General features: G+C 37.0%; 1 protein-coding gene across 10 annotated transcripts in view; it reads left to right on the top strand.

Moving 5' to 3' along the window:
• Window positions 1-21,671, top strand: part of myt1b (myelin transcription factor 1b) — a 37,894-nt gene extending 16,223 nt beyond the window's left edge. For 4 of the 10 annotated variants that reach the window (XM_088607819.1, XM_088607816.1, XM_088607823.1 and 1 more), the window contains 18 exons: window positions 349-608; window positions 984-1,997; window positions 2,620-2,754; window positions 3,257-3,347; window positions 3,481-3,600; window positions 4,739-4,953; window positions 5,569-5,777; window positions 7,977-8,228; window positions 8,698-8,852; window positions 9,321-9,383; window positions 10,268-10,336; window positions 10,769-10,831; window positions 11,132-11,215; window positions 12,068-12,289; window positions 13,476-13,567; window positions 13,964-14,067; window positions 14,344-14,487; window positions 15,387-21,671. In XM_088607819.1, the coding sequence (XP_088463945.1) occupies window positions 349-608; window positions 984-1,997; window positions 2,620-2,754; window positions 3,257-3,347; window positions 3,481-3,600; window positions 4,739-4,953; window positions 5,569-5,777; window positions 7,977-8,228; window positions 8,698-8,852; window positions 9,321-9,383; window positions 10,268-10,336; window positions 10,769-10,831; window positions 11,132-11,215; window positions 12,068-12,289; window positions 13,476-13,567; window positions 13,964-14,067; window positions 14,344-14,487; window positions 15,387-15,530 (3,436 nt within the window). In that variant the 3' untranslated portion in view covers window positions 15,531-21,671. The remainder of the gene's footprint in view (window positions 1-348; window positions 609-983; window positions 1,998-2,619; window positions 2,755-3,256; window positions 3,348-3,480; window positions 3,601-4,738; window positions 4,954-5,568; window positions 5,778-7,976; window positions 8,229-8,697; window positions 8,853-9,320; window positions 9,384-10,267; window positions 10,337-10,768; window positions 10,832-11,131; window positions 11,216-12,067; window positions 12,290-13,475; window positions 13,568-13,963; window positions 14,068-14,343; window positions 14,488-15,386) is intronic. The other 6 variants (XM_088607826.1, XM_088607818.1, XM_088607817.1 and 3 more) reach the window with 5 other exon arrangements.
• Window positions 21,672-21,819: the final 148 nt, after the last annotated feature.

Raw genomic sequence — 21,819 nt, 5'->3', positions numbered from 1 at the left:
AGCAGTCAACTGGATGTAATCATGTGTGTACTAACACATTATTCCCTACTGAACTATAGCAAACATCTATCCATGATGCATTACTTACATCAATATCTCTGTCATTCACTCATCATGAACAGGCACTTCATTGAAATCCTATATTAACCATACGTGACCACACCACGTTGATCATATCAGAGAGAGAAATACAATTCTTTTGCTAACTGTATTTTTGTTACCTCCAAATGAATGGAACTCATATTTGTCACAACAGCTGTATTTCAGATTTTGGCCAGGCTTCAGCGAAAAAGTGTAAAGAGCGTTCCTGACATTTTCCTCGACACATCCATGTGCTTCCTTCTCCAGTTTACAGAGCTGCCCATTGGCCAAAAAAAGAAAACACCAGGATGTGGATGCAGACCAGCCCACATCTAAAAGGAAGTCCCACCCCCTGAAGCTGGCTCTTGATGAGGGGTACAATGTGGACAGTGATGGCAGTGATGAGATGGAAGCCAAGGAGGACTCCACAGCTGATGAATCAGAAGAGGCTTTGGAGGACGATCAAGAAGAGATGGCTGAAAAAGATGGGAGTGTGGCGAGTCAATACACATCTGTGATCACAGAAGGTAGAGCACACAAAAATGCTTTTCTGAAGTCAACGTAGAACATGCAGAAAGAAGAGTGAGATAAAAACTATAGTGGTATGAGTATATCTACTATCCTTCTATATTCCAGCTACTTAACCAATTTCTGCTTTTCATACAATTGGGTTTATATACCATAGATAAAAATACTGTAATCTTAACTCACATACCTTAATTAAGATTATGTAGTCCAGGACAAATGATTAGATTTCTAAACCACTGCTATTTCTTATATATATTTCAATGCTTCAATGTTTCAAATTTAAGAGATAAGTTGCTCCTTTTTGTTTAATTTATCTTCCCATGAAAGCTAACTATTCCCAATAGCTAATTATTTTATATTTTTGCTCAACACAGCAGAATGTTTGACAGCAGAATCTTCAAATGTTAAAAAATCTAAAGAGAATGACTCACCTAAGGCACCTGCTGTTAATCAAAGAGATGATTACTCCAGCTATCATGAAATGGTAGCAAGCTCCCTCCTCAACTTGGGTCAAATCGCCGAAAACACAAGAGAAAGAGCAGAGGACTCGCTCAACCACACAGATGCCAGCATGAGGTATGATTCAGACAAATCTGAGAAGGGGGGCAAGGAAGGAACAGAGCAACATCTTGAAGGTGATGAGGAAGACGATGACAATGATGATGATGAAGATGGAGAAAACGCACATCCCCAGGAGGAGGTTAAATTAACCCAGCCCACTGGTGACAGGCTGACAGGGAAAATGCAAGAGCCAGAAGAGGAGGAGGATGAGGATGATGAAGAAGATGAAGGCAGGGAAACTCGCATGACCCAGAAGGACAACTCAGACCATCAGTACTTCAGTGGCAGGTTCAGAACAGGGCCAAAGGAGAAAGATGCTGAGTCAGACATGCACTGTGAGGAGATCCTGGAAGAGGAGGAGGACGAAGAGGAACAGGAGGAAGATGAAGAAGACAATGAAGAGGATGCAGAAGAAGAGCCTGCTGCTGCCACTCGTGCTGCTGCCACTCAGGGATCTCAGTCTGAAATGCAGGCTGAAGTGGTACAGGAGTCTCAGCAGGATGACTACTCCTGTCACAAAACCGCGCCATCCGTCGTCATCGAGGTGCGATCCGAGGAGTCCGAGAAGGACGAAGACGAAGACGAGGATGACGAGGAAGATGACGACAGCCTCTCGCAGAAGTCGGCGGTCACAGATGAGTCGGAAATGTATGACATGACCAGGGGGAACCTGGGCCTCCTCGAGCAGGCCATCGCCTTGAAAGCAGAGCAGGTGAAGGGCACGCGGGAGCCAGGTCGGGTATCAGGCGAGCAGCTGCGCTATTTCCACATAGAGGACAGGCCGAGCAAGGCTGTGGATGCCATCCGAAAAAGTTACTTCGGTAAAGGTAAAGGTTTGCTTATGATGTATCCTGTAATTTTTAACTCTTTGTTTCTATCTGTTCTAAAATTCAAAGTTGTAAAATATGGTTTGTCTGAAAGTGAGAGCAGTTACAGATATCAGAATTGCCTTATATTTCCCTTCTCTTTTCAAGATGACATTCGGAAAACCTTAATTAGAAGAGTCCATTAACATTTGGTTTAGAAAACTTTAGAGCTCATCATCTATGTTGCCAGCTATTGATCGGGCAAAAGGACTGTTTCTGTTTGAAACTGCATAGTTTGTATTTTGGATGAGTGAGAAGAACCCTCCTTCATGACTGAGGGTATTTTGTTTTTCTGACTAACCTAAGAGAGCACTTTTAAATCTGTTTGTTTGTTATGGTTCGTATCTTTACCTGGACATATTCATTTCTCTTCATAGGTAAACATTTTAAGAGACATTGAGTTCCAGTACCGTCCAATATATTTTCTGTATGTGAAGAAATAGTTTTATATTTTATATTTATATCCATGACCAGAAAGCTTTTTGTTCTGGTAAAACTATAATAATTATGTTATTAACCAATACCAAAAGAGCATCATTTTTCAGAGGCCTAGTTTAAAGCTCAACTTTGATTTCTTGTACAGAGAGTTCCAGGCCGGAGAAAAGAGAAATAAAGTGCCCAACCCCAGGCTGTGATGGGACAGGACATGTCACTGGGCTATACCCTCACCATCGCAGCCTATCTGGCTGCCCACACAAGGACAGAATACCTCCAGAGAGTAAGTACCAGCATGGCCGTCGCATAATAGAAAATATGTTCTTTCTTTCCAAGTAAAAAGTTAGTTAACAGCCTGCTTTGTAATAAGTTGATTTTCTTTCTTTCCCCATAAATGTTAGGATATGATTAGGAACCTAATAAAATGTAAGGACTGTTTTGTCTTTCTTTAAGCATTTATTTGGTTATTGTTGCCCCAACTTTTATACTCCTTGCATTAATTTCTTGAAGATAATAAATCTATATGTATATTGTATTTCAACAAAGCTTATCACCATATCTTATACCATGTTGTGTAGAATAGACTGCATCTAGGGAAGAACACTTAAAACAATTCATTCTACATGTAATTTACTAACTTTTAAAACCATTAAATCTTCCCAGAGGAAACCTTTTAGTGTAGTGATTTATTTCGATAGTCTTAATGTATAACATTGTCATCATTCATGGGTGTAACATCAGAGCACTCGAAAGGAAATGCAGTCTAAATTTGACTCTTTCTTCAGTTCTGGCCATGCATGAGAATGTCCTGAAGTGTCCAACACCTGGCTGTACAGGACAAGGTCATGTGAACAGCAACCGCAACACTCACAGAAGGTAGGATTGTACTTATCATGTACTTGCCAGTGAGGGAATTTGTGTGAATGTGTACATTTAATGACAATGTATTAAGAGTTAACCTATACTCTATAACAGATAAGCAATCACAATTATTCCATTACTCCTTCAGCTTATCTGGATGCCCCATTGCTGCTGCAGAGAAACTGTCCAAAAGCCACGAGAAGCAGCAGGTTCCACAGCCTTCGAGTGACCACCCCAAAGGCAGCCCCAATTCTGATAGAGTACTCAGGTAAATCCTATATATGCTGGAAAGTCCATCCTGTAGAATTTTCTGCAGTGTTCTCAGACCTTCATCTGAGCATCATGTAATGCTGTAACAATTCTAGGCCTGCTTTATCAGAAAAAAAGGAGTCAATCTGCCCTCCTAAACCCCCCCCCTCCCACCCACCCTGTGCCAGCCCCATTCCCTTCCCAAAAAAAGACTTGATTTAGTGCTAATTGGATGCAAAGCACAGCAATCATTGCATGGTACCTGATTTATGCCACTTTTTTTTTTTCATAAGCTACAGTATATTACATCTTCAAGTTCAGATGTTTTCTCATTGCTTCTCATTGTTGAATGCCCTTTGAAGGATTATTTATTAGTTACTAAAATTTGATATTGGATTAAATACCTGTTGGATTTTAAACATTCAGATTACCTCCTAAATAAATTAAGCATTCTGTACAGCATGGTTAGTATAAAAATAATTACAAATCTCTAGGGATTAAAAATAACATACTACTCTTTTTTTTTCCATTCAAACAATGTAACTAAGTTTAAGAAGGGAATGAAAATCACAATGATTTTCAGAATTATGTATCCAGACTTTAATGAAATGTATGAAAACGTACAGAACTAATGTGTGCAATTAGCCACCCTTAATCCATTGGCATCTGTTCTATATTTTGCTTTTGTTTTCATAAAACCATTCAGTTTTAACAAATTCTACCCCTTCTGCTCAGGCAGTAATCTAGTGTTCTAATCCTCCATATCTTTAATTCAAACAGCAACTAATGGCTCATTTATGAAATTAAGTTCCTTTGTCTATTATGACCTTTCACAGTGCAGGCCACACAGTGAAGAACATAGCCAAAGGTTTCAAAGAGCAGTAATCAGCATGTGCAAATTCTCTATGTGCCTGACTTTAACAGAAATCTGCTTAGATTTGTGACAAGCAATGTTTGTCAGAGAATTCCCAAAGCAACTTTGGCTACAACTAAGCAGTCAAAGCAAACAGAAATTTAGTTTTTTTTAACATAAGATAAACCTTAAACTCCCAGCACTACAATATGTAAATTTGCTCAATGCGGATAAGACAGGCTTTAATCCTTGGATCTGAGTGGAAAAGTCTTTTACATGCTTTTTTCTTTTCTGTGCCACACAGGCCCATGTGTTTTGTAAAGCAGTTAGAAATCCCTCAGTATGGCAGCTACAGGCCCAATGTACTACCTACAACGCCTCGCGCCAACCTGGCAAAGGAACTTGAAAAATACTCCAAGGTTTCCTTCGATTATGCAAGTTTTGATGTTCAGGTCTTTGGCAAACGTGTGCTTGCCCCAAAGATTCAGACCAGTGAAACCTCACCAAAAGCCTTTAAATGTAAGTATGGCAGATATTTGTTTTTTTTCTGACCAATGCTTTGATTATTATACTGTATGTGTGTCCTGGTTTAACTGCAGTGGGTTCAAAATGAACTTTAACATTTCTCAACATGGGCCTTATAAAGCAAACCACTTATTGCAAACATCTACTGTAGGTATGAGATTCAAATTTATTTTTATTTGTAAATTACAAAGCCGTTTTCAGGGATGGGAATTGAACAAGTTGATAAAGCCTTCTTTGGTATTTCTTGCTAGATGGCCTGTAGACAATTTCCCCTCTTTTTATGAAACATAACTGAGATTAGTTGAAATTAAGAATTTTATCTTAAAACTTCAAAGTAGATGGAGAATATTTTGCTTTAAGACAATACTTTTTCCACCTTTTATAAAATCAGACAAGCTACCTGTATTGTTTCAAAGCAATGTTCAAGTGGGAAAAAAATAAAAAATTGTTTTTCACATCCGCTCCCTCCTTTGAAAAGGTTGCATTGAGAAAAGTGGGAAGCAAACTTTCAAAACAAGCTCATATTTGTTTTTCATGCATTGCAAAACGGAGTCTTTGCTCTGACATGATGCAATTCACAACAAAGGCTATTTTCCTTCTGTGATGCAGCAAAACCATTCCCCAAGGCATCCTCCCCAAGCCACAGTATGTCCAGCAGCTATGTCAAGAGCACATCCTCCTCCTCCTCCAGTGGCTACGATTACTCCCATGATGCTGAGGCTGCTCACATGGCAGCCACAGCAATCTTGAACCTGTCCACCCGCTGCTGGGAAATGCCCGAAAACCTCAGCACAAAGCAGCAAGACCTCACCAGCAAGGTAAGAGAGCTATCAGCTGTTCATGCACTGCTCATTTGCAAGCCCTCTGGCTATTTTTTTTCTTAGACCAAAACAGTGCACTTTGCCAACCTCTGCAGGCATCTCATTCATGCTCTACAGTGAACTTGCAACAGTACATTCAGAAAACTTTTACTGATAAATTTCATGCTGCTACTCTCTCCCGAATTCCATGTTTTTGCCAAGAAGTAAACATAGCTGGCAAAGCCCATAGCAAATGCATCATCATCCCGGAATAAATAAATGGCTGACTGTGACAATCTGTATGCCATGTAGACTCTACTTTGCTTTAATATTAGTTTTCATCTGCTTTTATAATGAATGATTCTAGAGGGGGATACATTCTGCAAAACCTTTTTTAAAAAATCAATGAAAAGACACATCAAATCTAAATGATCTATAGATTGTGTCCAATACTGTAGCAAACTCCCATCTAAAAAAATCACCAAATCCTCTAAAAATTGTCAATGGATAATAATAATACCATTTAAATTTGTGTCCCTACAATAATTCTTAACCAGCTCAGTAATTGTGAATCGTTCCTCTTTTGGGAATAATTAAGAACAGTGACACATTCAAATCCAATATTTCTCCTTATGTTTCTTTTGCTTTCTATGTGTTATCATCCTTTCCACTTCAGATGCTTCATTGTGCTTGCTTTGGATTTTAAATACATGTTGACTTCAGCGCCGATTGCATGATATTGATCCTTCTTTTTTATTAAACTTGGATGCAGCTGCACTCTAGATTAAGCTGGCTAGATATTTACTTTTTCATTATTTCCACTGACTATAAAAGCTTGCTGTGCACAGCAAAGATAGGATGATAAATTTGGGTCAAAAGGATTTTTTGTTTCATTCCCAGAATAATTGCATCTGCACTTTTCCCTTATTGCAATTTTAAAAGGTTTTGCCTTCATGGGGAGTGACTACTTAATCACTTCCATTTCATGACATTGTTATTGGCTGGGAAAAGTAAGATAAATCACTAGAATAACCCAAGAATACAATTGTAATCAGTAAAGGATATTCTGGGGTGCTGCAATTTTCTTCCACTGTATATGAATTCAGATTTTTTGGTTTTATCAGACCTTTTAATATTGTGTTAGAAATTCCTGAAAGAGTTTATATATATTCATCTGGTGTAGTATAGCAGCAAACATACACAGAGACAATTCCACAGGACCAATTTGAGTCAAGATAAAAGCATGATTGATTGAACTTTCAGTTATGTGGAAAGGTCTATATTGAGTTATGAGGAAAAAGGAAATAACCATTTGTGATTTTATTCAAAGCATGTTTTTTCCTTAATATTCAAATCATGTTTCATGTGCTACACCACATCTCATTTAATCTTACCTTAACAAATATGTCCATGTTTTGCTATAATTGAGTCAGAATTATTATTTCTTTTTTTAGCGCTAAAAGTGGAAGGTACATTCAGAGCTTTTACAAACGGCAAAACAATGACACATAGTCTTATGGGTACAGTATGTCCACACTGGAGCTTTTTATGTACACAATACACTTCACTTGAAGAACACTGTGAACATAAAAAATTAAGCAATTTTGGCAGCTCCAATCGACAAATTGAAACAAACGAAGAGAGATCAGGTAGTCTCAGTCCACTTGGCTAATGGGCTGGGTACACATCACTACTAGAGTAGTAGAAGTAGTAGTAGAGGAGTTTATTGCCATATGTATATGTACATTGGAATTCTTTATAAACGTCAATGTGAACAAAGCGAGGAACATTCTTTATTTGCAAACAGGGAATGAATCAGGATAACAGCTCCTATCCTGCTGTTAAAGAAAATGTGTTATACATTTCCAGGGTAAATGTAAGGAAGATCCATCATATCCCATTTGTTTTTTTTTAAATACGTGACAGTCACCTATTCTGACAAAGTATCTAATGTAATTAATATAAATATTATGATAATTGACAATAGCAGTGTGAATTTCAGTCAGCTTCCAGATTAAATACAGTTGACCCACGTGTGAATGGCTAGCACATTTATACATTGTTTCAAACCAAGCTCCTCTGAAGTGAGCGTACATAAGCCCTGAGCGACTCTATAAGAGAAAGTAAAAATCTCTTTTTATAGAGATAGCAGGCATGGAAAATAGATAACACAACTGCATCCAAACTCTGCTGACCTGTTAAGTGCTGTCTTCACAGAACATGGACATCGAGGTGGACGAGAACGGGACCCTGGATCTCAGCATGAAGAAACACATGAAGAGAGAGGGCAGCTTGTCGTGTGTGAGCCCAGGGGTCCGCTCTCCGGACCAGTCTCAGAACCAGAGCAGCAGTGCCAGCAGCAGCGCTATGACCTCCCCGCAGTCCAGCCACACCTACAAGCAAGAGGACTGGGAGGGCCCCATCGACTACACCAAACCAAACAGGCAGCGCGAGGAGGACATGGAGGAGGTCAGTGGTCTGGAGTTCCTGTTGGAGGACAGTAGTCAGCTTAGGACTCTGAAAAGGAAATTATGTTTTAGGATCTAAAAACACAGGATACAACACAGTTCAAAGTACCTCTGCAGTATTGCTGTGTTTTTTTGATTCTTCATTACTGCAAATGGTTTGCTTGTCTACTACTTGTCTACTGTTGGAAGCATAATACAGAAATGTAGTGTTGTCATTTGTTTTTTAAGCATTCAAGTTATGTTTTCCTCATTTTGTATCAAGGCACTTCATTCTTTTTAGGATATTTAAATGCATGGGCAGGATTCTTTCACACCAACGTCATGCCTTTCCACTTTTTTCTGGTTACTTGTAATTTTGAGATAGTTATGGCCAATTTTCATTCATGGACATTTGAAACAGTGAAACGATGCATTTTCTCACAGTTCATATATTGTAGATTCTATTAAAAATTCACCAAACTTTTTACCAGGTGGAGCCTGCGTCCCACTCCTTTGCCTCATCAGAGCCTGAAGACTGTGAAATGATTCAGGAGAGTATGGAAGAAAGAAAGTACCCAGGAGAGGTCACAACCTCGAGCTTCAAAGTGAAATATCAGTCCAAGGACTGCAAAAAAGAACTTCTGCTGTAAGCCCACCTCTTGAACCTACAAAAAACTAAATAATGGTCCAAAAACTATTGTAACTATTGTTATATTTATTTTAAATTATAAAAATGTTTACATATTTCACCTTTCACTAATCAACTGTGAAATTGTATGTAATTAAGGTTTAATATTAAAAATTACATAGCTGATTGTCATTTAGCTACACTTCTAATTGTGATATTTTGTAAATATCAAAAGTAAAAGTATTGTGATTATTAAGCAGTTATTAAAGCATTCATGGATATCATTATTGTATAACTTCAGCAACAAGTGGAAATACGTATTCCATTAGCGTGAATGAATGCTGCACGCACCCTAAACAAAGTGATCTAACTGACTCTTCACAAAGGAAGCAGGTGTTTTAAGAAGAGTCAACCCTGCTCGCAAGATGTTTTGTTTAAATTTTTCATGAGCTCAAAAATGGTTTACTGTGATTGACCTTTTTGCAGGTGTCCAACACCTGGCTGTGATGGTAGTGGCCACATCACTGGAAACTATGCTTCACACCGGAGGTATGGGTGCCGGCAGTACAAAGCACCTTTATTTAAATATCCCTTTTCTTTTCTCTGTAAGTTAAGTTGAGGGTTGTTCCACAAAGATGTTTAGTGGAACTAAACACCTTTGTTGAGTTAGAAGATGGATGGGCGATGATTCCATATCATAGTTCAGATCATAGTTAGGGGAAGAGGTATCTTAATGATTAAAATATTTACAGTTCAAATTTAAATATTTATAGTTATTCACGGTGTATTTACCAGGTTCTGGACTTCATAAGTCAGCAGCTGTAACCACTGAAATGCAGACTTTTCTTGAATGACATATACTGGGTGGTTCCAGCAAAGGGTGACTTCTTCTGTCTCCTATACCATAATGAGTGAAAGAGCAGCACAGGAAGAGTTTGCACTTACAAGAGATTTCTGGGCTATTTATTAATAAATCTCCAACCCCTATTTATTTATAAATCTCCAACCATATTTTTTATTCGCATGCATACAGTATCTGGGTTTCTAAGGTACCTGCTAAGCATTGAACAAGTAAAACAAAGCTCTTCCCAAATTCTTTTAGAGTACTATTTTTGCCAGATATTTCTTGAAAGCTTCACAATCTTAACCTTGTCACATATATTGACGTTCCAGCTCTCTCGGCCTTTTTCAAGGCAACATAACGAAAATGTTGAAACACAATGAGCCTGTTGAGTATCAGTAATACTATGAAGTAAAAAAAGAAGTAATAACGTTCAACGGAATAGCACCAACTTTGCGGAACCAAACAGGTTAATCAAACCACCAGCCCTCTCTCTCTCTGTGTTATCTGGCATGTCTTCTGAGCACACTGGACTCTTCTTCCTCCCTGTCACCTCCTTGCTCTCACCAAGCCTCTCTGTCTTCTCTTCCAGCCTGTCTGGTTGTCCTCTTGCTGACAAGAGTCTCAGATCCCTCATGGCTGCCCACTCTGCTGAGCTGAAGTATGTGTGCACTTAACTGAACTGTTTTTCCCCCTTACTGCTGCACTTCAGTCTTTACAGCTTTACCCTTTTTCAGCAAATAATACAAGAAATGAGCTTACGGTGGAGAAAAGGGGGAGAGAACCTTGAATTGCTTTTAACAAAGGGCTGAAAGGTGTGTGTGGTGAGGGTAGTCGTCTGATTATGCCGTTTAGATGTTTACAAGATGTTTACAAGTTCCTGAATAGTAACTGCCACCCCACCCCCACCCCTGCAAATGAAAATCAAAGAGGCCCAGTATAACATAATCCCAAGGGCCATGTGAATGTATCAGAGGCTGTGACTTCGAATTCATGTTAAATCAAAGGAAAATCATGGTGGGGCTGATGTACACTGGCGTTCAGAGTGTGAGGCTTCCATTCTCAGTGCTGAGTCTGCCCTCTCTCTTGACAGGTGCCCCACCCCAGGATGTGATGGATCTGGTCACATCACAGGAAACTATGCCTCACACAGAAGGTATGCACGGCTCATTTCAGCACCACCTTTTTACTTGCTGTTTCATCTAAGGAATGGCTATATAAAATATATAATTACAAATGCATAGAGAGACACAAATAGCCGTAGACACAAGCAGACACTCACATGTATTAGAACACAAGCTGAGAGAGAGGCTTTTTTGTTAATTAATATAGATCATACGTTTCTTCCTTTTTTTTTGGTTGGTTGGTTTCCTCGTTTCATTTCTATAGATTTCTGCAACCAGTGTCGCATGGTGTTATCCGCCTTTTTTTATCGGCTCATACTTTCTATTTTCAGTTTGTCTGGGTGCCCCCGTGCCAAGAAAGGTGGAATAAAAACAACTCCTTCCAAGGACGACAAGGAAGACTCCGAGCTCTTAAAGTTCGTACTGCCAAGAAAGCCACACCTTTGTTTTCTCCGATGCTGAAACACCTAGAAAAACCTCTAAATCATAAAGTACAGTCAAGAGGCCAATTAAGACCCTCCGTCAATGGCATCTCTTTGCTGAGTTGGTGAGATCTTTATGAACCTGATGCCAACTTGAAAAGTACTCAATAACTGACTTAACACCATTTTATTTTACCTCCATACCATCCTGAGGTGCCTGGGTACCTCAGAGTTATATACGATAGTTCAAAATAGTTTAAAAGCAAGTTAGATATCATACAGTTAAAATTAATTAATATAGAACAACAATTCAGATTGTTTCTGAAGATGTTGTAACATGCTGCTTCCAAGAGACACAGCCACAATCATGGTATTGTAGGTTTTTTGTTGCCAAGGAAGAGATAAAGGCTAAGAGAAAAAAATCCAGTAAATATTACCTTGTATACAAGCTGGTGGATTAATTTCCTCTGTGGCAGTCTTGTTGCAGGAAAGATGATATTCCTCCATTTTACACAAATATCTTAGGAGGATGATATTCCTCCATTTTATACCACTTCTCAAAGATGTATCGACCAATATCTAAAAACGTTTTAAAAGTATAACCTGTGAAGGGAAGGCATTGGTGAGGTAAGAGGGCTTGGTGTGCCTTCACATGAGGCACGTGTAGTTTGGGCATTAAATTTCCAAGATTATCATTAGCATTTTATCCTCATAAATGTGAAGGAACGTCCATCAGCCACACTGAGCACAAGGCAATATTAACTGGTTTCATCTCTTCATCGTCAGCTTTCATCTCTTCACCTCTCCCTTCTCTCCCATTAACTTGGCAACACTCCTCCTCTTCAGGTGCCCAGTTCCGGGATGTGACAGCTTGGGCCACATCAGTGGAAAGTACGCTACTCACCGCAGTGCCTACGGTTGCCCACTGGCTGCCCGCAGACAGAAGGAAGGGCTCCTGGAAGGCTCCCCTTTCTCTTGGAAATCCTTCAAAACCGAGGGGCCAACCTGCCCTACTCCAGGATGTGACGGCTCAGGTCACGCTAATGGCAGCTTCCTTACGCATAGAAGGTGAGGGTAACCGATGGTTACAAAGTGGTGTGAGGCACTCTGCAACTCACAGCAATATGGGGAGCTAATGTAGCCTTACAGTGCATTCTGTATATGGATTTTCCCTCGATGCACAACACAGGGAACTGAGGATGATGGCTGTGGAATCCAAATGTATTGGGCATTTCCGAAGTATAACAATGGGGTTGGAAAGTCAAGTTGGGATTGAAAATTGAACAGACTGCATAGACTGTTACACACATTTCTTCATTGTAAATAAATGTTAACAATACTGGAAACCTGCTCATAACTCATTAGGGTCATGGCCACCCAGGACTCAACCCAGAAATATAGTATGCAAGATAGGACCGGTGTGGATGAAGTGCCCAGAGACACCAGTCAATACTGCCAGTATGTTTTTAAAAGGAAACCAGAGCAGTCAGTGACAATCCAGGCAGATTGGACTTAAAATGCAAACTTCACACTGACAGCACCCTAGTCCAGAATAAAACCCAAGACCCAAGAGCCATGAAACAGCAACACGATCAATCACAACATCTGGGTCACACTCATAGACAAATGAAAAGATATTGATGGTCCATAACTCTTTGAAATATGTTTCCCCTTTCAGGTTTATTTATAAATGTCCTGCATAAATTGCTGTGTAGTTATTGTTTTTCTCATGGTATCCCAACCAGATGTTATCTGAAAGATTTGGATGGGTGTCTCTTGTGAGATGGGCTTCTCATTTCTATGTAATCAGATATTTCTTTCATCAAAAAAATCAAAGTTTATTTATCAAATGCACAGCGTGCAGTAGTAGTTGCTGGCAATGAAATGTCTTTTCATAGCCTGCTTCATCCCACAGCCCATAGGCCTTTTTTGTTCTCTAAATTGTTCCTTTTGTGCTCTTATTTTTAAAATACAAGGAGTACTGAAACTTCATGAAGCAGAAATCTGTCTTCACAACGACTTTAAAGTCGAGTTTCAGTACTTATGAAGTTACATGAAGTAAGCAAAATGTGGTCACCAAGGGCAGTTCATGGCTGTTATACTCTGGATAAACTTTCATATTACATCTCAGTATAGGAAGACAAGTCTTACAAAATCATACAAACTGACTGCTTTTATTACCACTCTCCGATTCACATTCATTTTCAGCAAGTACGATGTTGTACACAATAACATGTGCTCATTTATTTCTTAGTCTATCAGGCTGCCCCAGAGCATCTTTTGCTAAGAAGAAAGCAAAGTTCCCAGGGGAGGAATATCTAAGCACCAAATTCAGGGCCAGTGATGGTAAGACTATATATATATATCAAATGAAGTACAAAACTTATTTATTTATTAATAATAATGAATATTAATAGTAAACTTTATTTTACCTGTCTGAGCAGAGCTAGAAATGTAAACCAAGTTTAAACTTGATGGGTCAGCCTGCAGCATAAGATCAGGTTGTGCTTTGTATCATAGTTTTAGTATATTGAGTTGAGTAAGTGAAAACCTATATTTAAAAACTAGTTAAATTCTATTTCTTCGAAATTACATGAAGCTATTTTTATAATAGCCTATTACAGTTATTTATAACAAGGTATAATATCACTATTCTGAAAAATTGCGTTCTATTTTATCCTGTGCTACTGTCACCTTATATGGATGTTGATGAATATTTGATGGGTTTGCTTTCACCTTCAGTGCTGGATAATGATGAAGATATCAAACAGTTAAACAAGGAGATAAGCGAACTCAACGAATCCAACACTGAAATGGAAGCAGACATGGTCAATCTGCAGACACAGGTTTGTACAAACTTTGGTTTTCCTGCAACCTTCATGAAGCATTTAAAGTTTTCTTCATAAACTACAGAACGGATAGGAAAGAAAAGCATTCTTTTCATTTTTAGCTGTGTACAGCCAAAAGTGTAAACCAGTTCTGAAGTGGCCTGGAGAAGCCATATCCTTCTCAGCAAACGAACTCAGCAAAATATACCAATCCCCCTCAAGATAAGAGGATATTCTTTTGTTAAATGGCTGGCTCTGTGGTAACTCTTTTCTTCAATGAAACATTGCATTTAGATTTCTTCAATGGAAAAGAACCTGAAGAACATTGAAGAGGAGAACAAAATCATTGAGGAGCAGAATGAAGCCTTGTTTATGGAGCTCTCTGGTCTAAGTCAGGCTCTTATCCGTAGCCTCGCCAACATCCGCCTTCCACACATGGTAAGTTGGAGAAAGGCTGCTTTCATAGTCTCATCCAGTCGAAGTTATGGGAATACACTGCAACAAGAAAGCTTTTGAAAAAGTAAAAGCTTGTAGTGTTTTCTTTATTTATACGCTTTAATTTCCCCTTATAAAAATAAAATAAGCGGTAGTGAGTCTACAGCTCCCGTTAGATTATATCAAACTGATTATATCTAACTCATTGTGGCATTGGTTACTTTTAGAGTGCAAAAGCAAACATCTAATTACTGGAACATTCACCTAACAGACAATTAGTAAAAATCTTGATGCTACACAAAAGCCTGGCTAAGCTGATAAAAAAGAGATTGGAACAACGTGTTTAGATAGCACTGCTTCCAAATGATGAAACTCTTTTCCTTTTAATCACCTCTGCTTTAAATAGTTTTTTTGCAAGCATAGTGCCTCAATCTTTTATGCTTAATTCTATCTAGCTATCTGATGAGGATGTAAGTTCCTATTATGTGTAATTCAATGAAAGGGCCAAAAAAAGAAAAGGGGAACATGCAACATTGCCCGATAATACCAATCAATGCTGGGGGCAACATGGAACGATAGTCATACATAAATAAAGGTTACACAAATGATAAAGCAACGTTATCTGCTGTACATCTATGACACCATTTGGTGTTGTTTCCTTCTTGTCTCACTTTTATTCCCTGTAGCCTCATTTGTGATTGTTTGTTCTCCCATTCCAGCTCTTTCTGTTTTGTTTGTTGTTGTTGTTTTTTGGTTTGGGAAATGACACGGGAGACACTGAGCTGCAAGGAAATAAAATATGATGTGTGAGAAAAAAGGTGGCAACAGCACCAAACATAATTCTGTGAGTTAATGCAAAGAAGGGTCAGCATGTTACTGAAAGTGTGAACTTTTTAATTCAGCAGGAGCCAATAACTGAGCAGAATTTCGATGCCTACGTGAACACGTTGACGGACATGTACACCAATAAGGAATGCTACCAGAACCCAGAGAACAAGGCCCTTCTGGAGACAATTAACCAAGCAGTAAAGGGTATCAAGGTTTAAAGGACACAGAGACTACGACAAAATGAATAAATTAAAAAAAAAATTAAAAAGGGCATTCAGGTTTTAAAAGGCAATGTACTTCTTTCCCAGGGAGCATTCCTCAAAACCAGGACCAAAATCCAGGCATGCTGCTGCTGGGGGCTTATAGGACAAGTGGATCAGAACCAAATTGTTGTTTTGTTGTTTTTTTTTTTGCTGTCCCAGTTTTTGACTCTGAACACTTTGAGATTTGAAGTTGAATTATCAGGATCAAACGGATTAGCAGGTTCGAAATCCCTGCTTGAAAAAAAAAAAGAATGTTAATGAGTGTTATTCTTTCTACCATTGAAAAGTCAGCTTACCTATTTGTTGGGGAACAGTCAACAGCTACTTCTGACAGCTGACCTAAAAACTGGAAAACAAGTTACAGATGCTGTGATGGCCATGCTGTTGTTTGACATCTGTTTACCTTATTACGGGGCAGATCAATACCCCTGGGGATCATTTCTGCTAGTTCTGTTGTGAAATTGGGGTGGCTATCATCCTAAAGGAGAAGAAGAACATAGAAGGGTTCTGGTCAAGGTTGTTTGCCAGATAACAACTAGACCTGTGTTAATTGTGTTCCGAGATCTCCCTGGTCCCCTATAGACCGGATGAAAATCTTATGAATTCCTCACACTGCAGTAGAGAATATATCTTCCAACACAACCTGTTCCCAATTGCTTTCCCTGCCTCATCAGATGTCCATGAACAATACTTTCCTGTCTGATGGTTAAACAAAAAAATACACCTGATACCACCTTTTCCTTAAAGATAAAAAAGAAAAAAATATATTGTGTAAATAAATTTCAATTTCATCTAGTAATATTTATAGTATTTATGAGCATAGAAATTGCACTTCATTTCAATAACTAGTTTGTAGTTTAATTATTGTTATATAAATTATTTAATTTGTATCCGTGAAGGGTAAAATGTAATTTATTCCCAGTATTCTATGTTAACTTTGCCTATTTATTTAACCTTGCCTATTTATTTTTTTGTAAAACAGAATACAGCACATTCAGTAAAACCTTTTACTGTAAATGGCCATTGAAAAAATGATGATAAATTTCCTCAAGATTAACATTTGAAGAAGAAAACTCTATTTAAAATATCAACCACAGTGAATTATTTTATATATTTTAGTATTTATTTTGAAGAATGGGATTTTTTAACCTCTTTTTTTAAGTGCAAATATTTTATAACTGACAAGTTTTGATAATTTTTTAAAGGTTTCTTTTTGTTGATATTTATTTTTGTTTTCCGCAACGTGTTTTCAGACACCCGCAACCGATAAAATAAAGTTATGTATTTATTATTTATTTAATATTTAAGAAATAATTAACAGTGATATTGTTGGATATTTATTTTGTAATGTCTGTGTGTCTCTGTGTTGGCTGAGTATTCATAGTCTTTAAACTTCTGTTGCTCTTTAAAATAAACGAAAAACATGTTCCGCAACATTGTACAACAAGGTGTTTGATTACATAGTGTTTCCATAGTACAACTGCTGTACATCCTGTCAGACTGCAGAAGAAACTACTGTGTCCCCCAGAGTTCTGAGCAGGCATCTGCCCTTCAAGTCAGGAAATAAAAGACTGTACTTGCCTTCATCTTACCAACGATCTGCCATATCAAAGTGTTCCTGAAATATTGTTAAGCTTTGTTAATATCAAAATGTTTTCATGTCTGTGCTTCAGATTTTCTCGCTTTAGTTTTAATTATTTGACTTTTTTCATTTTTCTTTTACAAACAAAAATTTGTTTCTAGTTAAACAGCGAACGCAAACACACACTTAAGAGAATTGTTCATTTACAGATCATTAAGTCCTAAGACTTTCAAAAAGTGTATACCCTGGTAGCCTTATTCTTGTTTTTGTATTTTTAATGCACAAAGTGCCACTAACTAATCCTTTCTTTAGTGATTTTCATTCAGCAATGATAGACCCTCTGGGCACGTGATATAGTTGATTAGTGATTGTTACAAATGCCTTTTTTTCTTGCCAAGATGGCCATAAATACAATATATAACTTCTGTAAAGAAAAAAGTATATATATAAATATACATATATATTTTTCCAGTGTAATTGTTAAATTTGCTCTTTCTCTTAGTAGCACATCAAAAGAGAACTCTCTGTTCAGATAGCACTCTTTATGAACTGTGTTCTTTGAAGTTGTGAACCCTTGTAAGTTTTGTTTTAATAGTAAGACCATTTTGACTGTGGTTTTAGGATAGTCCAGAAAAAAAGCAAAGAAAAACAAACAAAAAAGTATGGACACTGAGTTTTCAAAAGTATCAGCTGTCATGGTTTCATATTCTATTATATCTGACCAATAATGTATTGAGCTCCTGTTAGTTGTTATAGAGAATCTGTATCCTATAGTTGTAATATAGTAGCATATGGATATTGGCAAATTATTTCCTAATAAGTAAGAAAAATTAGATTTTTGTAATATATAAACACCACAGACATGGCTTGGAGGCTGACATTAAGATGTACAGTTTTTTTTAATATGTTGGAAAAACATGTTTCCACAGAACAGAAGTAAAGGACAGAGATTAAGATTTGATCACTGAAATTAAACATTTAATGTGCAGCACATCGGGTATCTAATGGACTGTTGAAAGGAAGAATTTCTTACCAATAGCGATGATTCAGTCATGTCATAGAGGGTCATTCAGTTAATAACAGGCCAACAGTGTACAAAACTAATCAAAAATCTTTTTTTTTTTAGAATTGCTTAGGGGTGTGAAAGCAAATATAAGTAGCAGTCTTCATTCAGATACATGATTTGTTAAATTATTGAAAGAAATCCGATCTATAAAGTGTCAATTATATAACAAAATACTGCACAAGATTTATTGATTTTACTTTGTAGAGCATTATTATTGCTCCTGAAATGACTGTGCAAAAACTGTAGGTAATTTCCTCTCCTGTGAACTGTTGCTGAAAAATCTGCATTCTATTGTAGTCTACTCTAAAGGAGGGATTCATTGATCAAATTGATCATTGTACTTTGCACATATTATGGATAAAGAAAATTCTACTTGGTTAACTAAGGCCAGAAAAATTGAATTTCCTTTAACAGAGTATGTTTATACTGTACTGCTAAACCCTTTATGAACAAAATACTAAGTGGTAGAAAATGGGAGAGTTCCAAAGAGCATTTTCATGTTACTGTATTGGCTAAGAAAACACATTTATTTTTTTTGTTGTTGTTTTGAAATCTGCTGTTTGAAATGAACAAATAATTGCTTTTCCAAAAAGTATAAAAAGGGATTTTGCTTTGTTGGTTTATTTTGATTAAAAAATGTCAAATGTGACATTAATTTTTAGACATGTAATAGCATTTTTAAGAGAAGCTGGTTAATCAGCATGTTTGAGAGAATCCAGATGAAAAGGTCACAGTATTTTCTGTACTTTTCTTATGATATTTTGCCATGTATGTTTATTTCAAAAAGAGCAAATTCTAGGTTGATGTGTGTCGGATGTTAGTAATGGCATCCATCTAATAAATATAAACAAATTAAGTTTGCAGATGAGAGCTCGGAAAGAACTTTCTCAACGTAACACCATTTAAAAAATATTAATTGTTCCAAAATCTTGCCTTTCTTATATTCAGATATTAAAATGTGTCTTATCTTATGGTCAGTTGAATTGAAATTTAGTCAAATGAGACTGCAATATGACATTTTTGTACATACTTATTTTCTAATAGTAAGAGTTTTTGCATGTTGGCTTTGCTTGGTACCAGAAGTAATAATACATTGGGTACCTACTCTATTTGTGTAATAGAATGGTTATTAAACTCCTGATGAATAACCCTAGTAATACCATATGAGGCCATAAGTAAACAAAGATTTTCCAGCCACATCTGAATGGCTTCAATAATGATCCTGCTGTGTGGTTACAGGTAGTGGAACAGTGAGCCCAAATTCAAAACACGATGATTACAGAGCAATCAGTACCAATCAGTAAAGTAGAAAAGGGCATCAGTTATTGCAATGTAATTACATGCACACCCAAACCAATATTTTCCATAAATCATAATGCTTGGTTTTCAGTTCAGCAATCGTAGCCTTAAAAACATGTGAAACAGTGCTCTGGCAGAGTAATAGCTCACTCCTGTGTTATATACTGTATATTCGTTCATATCATGTGGCACCCATGGAGGGTTTTGCTGTTAAGTACGAAACTGCTTGCTCATGAAATATTTCACATGGGTCTGAAAGAGGAAGATTGTATTTCAAGAAATATACATCTAGAGAGCTAGCTGTGCTGGAGTGAGAGATCCAGTCATCATTCCAACACACATTTTATCAGGAATATTAGAAAATAGATAAACTACACATAAGGACCATTTCCTTATTGTCTAGTTCACCAGATTGGCACGACTGGCTCACTAGATAATTTGGAATATTCTGAAACACAATCTCTTTCAGACCCATGTGAAGTAGTTTATGAGCAAGCCATGCCAAGCTTGCATTAACAGTCCAAATAGCTTCTCTGTGAGATACAGTATGTATCTGTGAAATATATCTAGCAAGAATTATGTTGATACAGTAGCACACACCTGAACAAGGCTCCATATATAGCATCGCATTATTTCTTCTTTCTACTTTTCAGGTGGAAAAATATTCCACTGTACTCCTTTCTTTTCGACTTGCTGACATGTATCCCAAATCAAATGTATAAATATGACAGACACAGATCTGTCATTTTATTCTTCCAGTGCACTGTATATCTAAATGGCATTAAATTGTGGTGCTAGAGAGTTAGAATTTTTTTTAATTATTTTTAGCAACCTCATCTCCTTTTGTAGTCAGTTATCGACTTTATTAACTTCAGTACCAGTGTTCCCTAGTCTTCAAATATTGAGGGTTTTGGATTATCTGTAAAAGATGTAGGACTACAGCCTTCCAGAGCCAGAATAAAAATGATTGGCCCTTTCTCTTATACTTCCAAAACTAGCATGTTTTTTTTCAACAGTGATGCATTGTAGTCACTGCTAACTGTGCAATCACACATATATAACAATAAAAATACTGAGCTTACAATCAGTCTGTGTGATTGCTAGAGAATATGAATTTGTTTGATTCTTGACAGATTAAGACAAAGAGATTTGGCACTGCAAGTGCCTATACTTGAATTACTGATATTTCCCTCAAATTTATTAACATTACATAAAACTATAATCTAAATTAAAAATGAGAAAGGCATGTGTGGTAGAATGGTACTTTCTATTAAGCGAATATAACCAAAATTCCCAAGTAGGTACTGTAGCTTAAAACTGTGTAATTGTATCATTTGTGCCTTTCTCATACCATTAAAGCAGGAAGGGTATGTTTACATTTGGGAACTGGGTTCAAATCTAGCTCAGGATGATGTGAATGAAAAAAAGACCCTTCAGAGGGTATGAAACGGAAATTAAATGAAAAGTGTTGCTGCTGGGCGTGCAAAGAATTCATATCAATTGTTCTGGTGACACTTTCATCAAATTTCTGGGAAAAAAATGAAACTGTGATTTGATATAATGATTCAGGTACCAAACGGCATTATAGTAAAATTATTTTAGAAGAAGTAAATAAACAAACAAACAGTAACACAAACAATCAGGGCATTATTTTAAAAATGAGTGGCATACTCTGTAAAAATTTGTATTAAAGGACAGTGTTATTGTTGTTGTAAAAAAAAGATAAAATAAAAAAATCTCTCCTACATACAGTATGTGTAAGAAACTATACAGTCAGGGTTTGTCCTGTCAGCATATTTTTACAGAGAAGAAATATTTTTACCGGCAACTTTTTAGGTACTGATGATAGCCTTTGAAATGAAAAGGGTACTTCCAAAAATATTGGTACTTCCACAAATTTAAATGGTGGTTTTGTAGAAGTGGTGTTCCTTTCTTACCATTTTCTAAAGCAGATCAAGCCCTGACCGTATGTGTTCGGTCTCTTGTTTTTAAAGTGAGCACTGTAGATCCACACAGTTTGTGAAGTAATGTCTGTGATTCTGTGTCTATGTATCAGTGTTATAAACATGGAAGCTGATGTTGGTTATTTGTTGGCGTATGATCCATTTCAATGTTACTTATGAAAAATGAGAATAAAAAAATGAAACAATATGATTTAAACTTGATTTTTTTATATATCATCATATAATACTTTTCTTGCCACTTGATATTATATACCCCAAATAATAACAAAGAAAACCATTAAGTAGAAAACTTGAAGAGCTTTATTTATGTTTTTGTCAAACAATATGTCTGAA

Source organism: Lepisosteus platostomus, chromosome 15 (assembly GCF_059453375.1).
Source record: "Lepisosteus platostomus isolate fLepPlt1 chromosome 15, fLepPlt1.hap1, whole genome shotgun sequence".
In the NCBI taxonomy this organism is placed as follows: Eukaryota; Metazoa; Chordata; class Actinopteri; order Semionotiformes; family Lepisosteidae; genus Lepisosteus; species Lepisosteus platostomus.
Note: the sequence above shows the minus strand (reverse complement) of the source record. Positions and strands in the feature narration are given on the sequence as shown.